The sequence below is a fragment of the Hippoglossus hippoglossus genome, chromosome 1 (assembly GCF_009819705.1).
Source record: "Hippoglossus hippoglossus isolate fHipHip1 chromosome 1, fHipHip1.pri, whole genome shotgun sequence".
Lineage (NCBI taxonomy): Eukaryota > Metazoa > Chordata > Actinopteri > Pleuronectiformes > Pleuronectidae > Hippoglossus > Hippoglossus hippoglossus.
In genome coordinates this window covers 3407671-3412385 of record NC_047151.1, presented here as the reverse complement: position 1 = coordinate 3412385, position 4715 = coordinate 3407671, and the positions used below count along the sequence as shown (strand labels likewise).

The 4715-nt window shown below is 42.7% G+C and overlaps 2 protein-coding genes across 2 annotated transcripts; both read left to right on the top strand.

Moving 5' to 3' along the window:
* Window positions 1-333: 333 nt before the first annotated feature.
* LOC117771412 (zinc finger CCCH domain-containing protein 8-like) lies at window positions 334-2227 on the top strand. The gene is made up of 5 exons (XM_034601711.1): window positions 334-543; window positions 1066-1179; window positions 1267-1381; window positions 1915-2024; window positions 2108-2227. Exons 1-5 carry the CDS (start codon window positions 355-357, stop codon window positions 2225-2227), a joined length of 648 nt encoding a protein of 215 aa, XP_034457602.1. The 5' UTR covers window positions 334-354.
* Window positions 2228-2367: 140 nt separating this feature from the next.
* On the top strand, window positions 2368-4351 carry LOC117771407. The gene is made up of 3 exons (XM_034601699.1): window positions 2368-4099; window positions 4194-4205; window positions 4317-4351. Exons 1-3 carry the CDS (start codon window positions 3241-3243, stop codon window positions 4349-4351), a joined length of 906 nt encoding a protein of 301 aa, XP_034457590.1. The 5' UTR covers window positions 2368-3240.
* Window positions 4352-4715: the final 364 nt, after the last annotated feature.

The following is a 4715-nucleotide window of genomic DNA, read 5'->3' as shown; positions in this document are numbered from 1 at the left end:
CAGGACAGGCGCACTTAAGTAGGATTTCATCTGTGGCCAGTGCCCCTTGGCCCCACCTCTGGATCTGACCCTGCAAAATAGTAATACCATGTTTTACTTTTCCCTAAGCAAAGGAGGTGAATTAGCAATATCACAGTACGGAAATGTTTTATGGATTACTCAAAAATGAAAAAACTTTTTTTTACCACACTGCATGGCTTGACAGCACTTTGTAAAAAAATATTTCAAATAAGAATAGTATGTGTTTGAGTGTACCAAAGTATGCCTGAATCTGAATTTCATTTACAAAGTCTCTGAAACCACTTGGACAGTTTCAACTTGTGAATGCACAGTGATAATTCTGGCCACAATAACATGCATCACAAAGGTCAGAACGCTAAAAAGAACTACAAGCAACAGCAACAGAACAACCAGGGGGATGGCAGGAGAAACCAGCATCATCAGAAGGATAGAGGAGGATTTTCTAATGGAGGTGGCCACTATCAGACTAGATTTACTTCAAGAAAATTTGGAGGACAGGGTAAACGAAAATATGCCAATCAGGTAAGCAAGACTCTTGACCATACTGTCAGGAGAGATATTAATTATTAGCAGCCTGTTGTCTGCTGCATTTCAGCTGTATACTGACAATTAACTAGGCCTTATAATAAACAGCCATGGGTCTAAAAATGTTTTGACAATCAAGGGAAAAAAGTTAAACAAATGTTAAACAGATTATAAATAAATCAGTAACAATCAAAATGTATTGTTGTGTGGTGAAAGCTATGGACATGTCTGAATGTAGATTTTTATTTCCTGAACTATTCACTCATATAGTCCAGCTGGGTCCCTGGAAGTATTTTCCTACAGACGTGGACAGTCTCTATAGCAACATCAGATAAGGGAAACTCCTAATTGAAGCATTTAAACAAGTGCTCTTACAAAAAAAAACAATTGCCCCAAAAGAGTTAGGGGTACACAAATGTGAGAGGATATGAAAATGTATTTAAAGAAATATTTTATATTTTATATATATATATAGGTTTAATGTGTTAATCTAATTGTCATGCTCATCTTTCCTCCTAGGATTTTAAAGTGCCACCCACAAGACTTATGACACAAGAGTTCAGAGAGCAGAATGCTTTGCTGGTGGATGGACAGTTACTTTGTCGACATTTCATTTGGGGACGGTGCATCAAGGCAGGTTATGACAAACGTTGACAAGTTTCAGTGACTAAAAATGTCTCATTGTACTGACATTACTTTTTTCTTCTTTCCTGTTTGCAGGGTGACGAGTGCCAACTGAAGCACATTCAGGGTTCGAACGATATCATCAAAGAAGTTTGCAAGTATTACGTCCAAGGATTCTGCACAAAAGGGGAGAGCTGCCCCTACATGCACAATATCCTTTGGTTTAACTGCAATAATTGGTATAACTTGTGTAGTGTCCACTGTAAACCTGTCTGTTTGGATTAGGCTGTTTGTTTGGCCTGTGGTGATGCTGGTTGCAGCTTTCTTTCTAAAACTGTAAGTGACTGCAGTATTTGACACCTGCTGCAGGACTCCTGTTTATTCAAAGGTTTCGACTCAGTATGTGGACCCCGAACTGGAGAATGTGTCATCTCTGCTGTTGTCCTGATCGACAACATCCCTTAAACTGGTGCCACTGCTGCAGAGCACTGGTTGCTCTTTATTCAAAGCTAGTTCATTTAGAAAATGTTGAGATTTCAAATGGCAGCAAATTTGACACAGCACTTCCTTGGGCCTTTAACAATGCACATGGCAAGCGTGAAGCTGATCAGATGAATGGTTCTTGAGACACAGAGATTTCTGGAATTGGTGGATATACTGTATCATTCTGTCCTTAATCCCTGCTGGTAATTATTAGAAACTGGAGGCTGTTGAACATGTGATATTTCCTTTACTAAACAGAACAGTCCTTTCCCTGCAAGTTCTTCCATAGAAAAGGAAAGTGTTCTCACGGGGTAGATTGCAATTTCTCCCATGATCCACTTAATGAGACCACTAGCCGACTGTTCGAGGAGGTGTGTATGTAAATATTTCTGAGTATTTTATATGCTGTACATGTACAGCGTGTGTAAATGTTTGCATTTACTTCTCACTGCAGGTATTAAAACGGGACAAGGACCTCTATGAACTTTCAAAAATAGACGAGCAGAAGTCTTCAGGACAACCAGCAAACACAGACGAGACTGAAATTACAAAGAAAGTCAAAGAAAACCCCTGATGTACAAACACAACCACTCAGGTATGCAGATTCAAACTCACACCTGTCATGGAAACATTAAAGTCATTCTTGTATCGTATTTCATCGAATAATTAATCATCCATACAAGTTGTGACATTTGGGTTTAACTGTCACCTGATGCTTTTAATTTTAGGCCGATATTTTACAACAGTGAAGAACCAAAGACCGAGCAGGAAGTGTTGTTATGTAAGACTGAAGAACAGCGTGAAATCCCAGAGACAGCTGTCCCACCAGAAGCATCAGATAGTGGCCGTCCTCACAGCCCCCTGTCAACTCAGCTTAATCACCAGGAGCCAGTTTGTTATTCAGTCGAAGCAGTGCTCAGACCTCAGCTATTCAAACCATTCCCTAGTTTCTTTACAACTCCTGGAAGTCAAGACTATGCATCTCTCTCTGGTCCACAGAATTCCTCTGATTGCACTTCAGGCTCTGCAGACCAAAGCAAAGCTCCCTACTCTGTTGATGTTGTCAGGTCTTGTAAATCAGAAGTAAGTTTTATCGTTGGCCACACATCTTCCCCTCCTACTGCACAGTATGTATCATATACTCCAAAAACTGACCGTGAACAGCGCACTGATCCTCTGCTGAGCTCAAACACTGACAAGGTCTCGTATTCTACGAATACCAGAAATGAAGCAAATATATCCCAGGAGAAAAAGTTCAAGTGCCTGCCATCCTTCCACACGTACTCTGACCTTATATCAAAGACATGTCCTGATCTTACTGTGGCCAGTGGGGATGACAAGAAACACGTTGGGGAAGTAGCTGCATCCTTGAAACCTGCTCAAAGAGCTTCCCGTGAAGTTAAGTCGGAGTTGTTCTACTCTCCTGCCACAGTGGCAGAGAAGTCTGCGTTGTCGCGTAGAAAATTAGATATTCAAAGAAGCCCCCACCTGCTTGTGGATACTTTACACTCTGTGAACTGTAAAAGTGAAGGTGTTTTTCCTTTTGCAACCACTAAGCTCAAAAGCCAGACATTTAATCCTCCACAGATGCGGCCATATCTCTCTGGTCTGACGTCTAAATCACAAGCCTTAGCAAAGCCTCTTCGTCCTTCTTCAGGTTTCTCAGTGTTTAAAGGTGGAGCTGCTGTTCCCACTGAACCTGTCACCAGCTCCGCCGAGACAAATAATGCTGGAAACTCTGACGTTCATCATCTTCGAGCAAAACAACCCAGTGAGACCCATGAGCCCTCCAAACAACTCCAACTCATCCTGGAACCTGGCACACAACAACCTAATTCCTCTGAAGCCACAGCAGAGTGCAGCAGCAACATGGAACATTGTGGCGATTCTTCATTTGGACGTAATAAGACATTCTGTAGCCTGTTCGCAAGCCCCATCACTGACAGCCAGAAGCTCACTCCAGATTTTGTGACAACCTCCACTTCTCGTCAATCTTCCTGCTCTACTCCGCTGTCCGCACATTCCAAGAGTGAAGATTATCACGTTAAAACTGTGGCTGAACCTGACAAGGCCTCTGCCAGGTCCTTCCTCGGCCTCTTTTCTGCCCCTCTCAGTGCTGCTCCTCTGCCATGCAAGGAGACTCAGCCAGATTATTCAAGGACTGCCTCCTGTACTCAGGAGTCAAACCAGTTGTCTGATAACGTGACTCATTCATCAGACTCTAATCAAAGAGCTTCCAATGCAGAGACGCCTCTTCCACGTCTGGTCAAAACTTCTCACAGACCAACATCTCCTAAATTCTCCCCTCGTTTGAAAAATGAAAATGAAGATGATTTGTCTGAGGCTGTGAGTCAAGCTACAAAGCAGCAGGTGAATCCTGCCTGTCGCGAGATCTCTTCCAGTCGGACTCCTTGTGGCGACAGAGCAGGATCATCCACAACCAAAGGTAAAGCCATGTCACATGTCTTATGAATAGCAGCATGCAGAGACAGGACTTAATGTATAAATTCCATTGCGGAGATCTTGTGATTTGTTAACAGCCCATCAACATCGTCATTTGCCTTTTATCACCAAAATCTCTCTTGACATCTTCGATGGCTTTTTCAACTTGACATTTGTAGTCTTTTTTTTGTTTTTTTTATTTTGCGTTTGTGGCGTGTTAGAAACGTCATCAACACACCCACTCGCTCGCAGTTAATCCTGCATAGGATCTCCTGATTGATCTCCTCCTAAGATGCTGGCAGGAGAAACTCTGCAGGAGCCTCTCACTCGGACATTTGCGTTCACACATTCACCCTCTCCGGAACATGTCAGGAGATTATCCACAGTTCAGCGCATGTCTGAGAGCAGCTTTTGTGTTGAGCTGAGAACTAGATGTGTGCTGCTGAAGTGTGTTGTTAACTCTCTGTTCATGGATCTGCAGTTGGAGCCACTTCTAATTCAGTTCTGAAGACTCTCTTTCTGTGTCTGAGTCCATTTGAAGAGGGTGGAGAGCAACGGCACAGTGCTCACATCAGTCTACCTTCAGGTGCGTGCTGTATATGCATCCAGTGAAAGTAATT

Bases quoted from the DNA above. Each gene is read 5' to 3' on its own strand.
- LOC117771412 (XM_034601711.1), top strand. From the start codon at position 355: ATGCATCACAAAGGTCAGAACGCTAAAAAGAACTACAAGCAACAGCAA. The intron at 544-1,065 runs GTAAGCAAGACT...CTTTCCTCCTAG, and splicing joins AACGAAAATATGCCAATCAG to GATTTTAAAGTGCCACCCAC. The intron at 2,025-2,107 runs GTGTGTATGTAA...TTCTCACTGCAG, and splicing joins CTAGCCGACTGTTCGAGGAG to GTATTAAAACGGGACAAGGA.
- LOC117771407 (XM_034601699.1), top strand. From the start codon at position 3,241: ATGCGGCCATATCTCTCTGGTCTGACGTCTAAATCACAAGCCTTAGCA.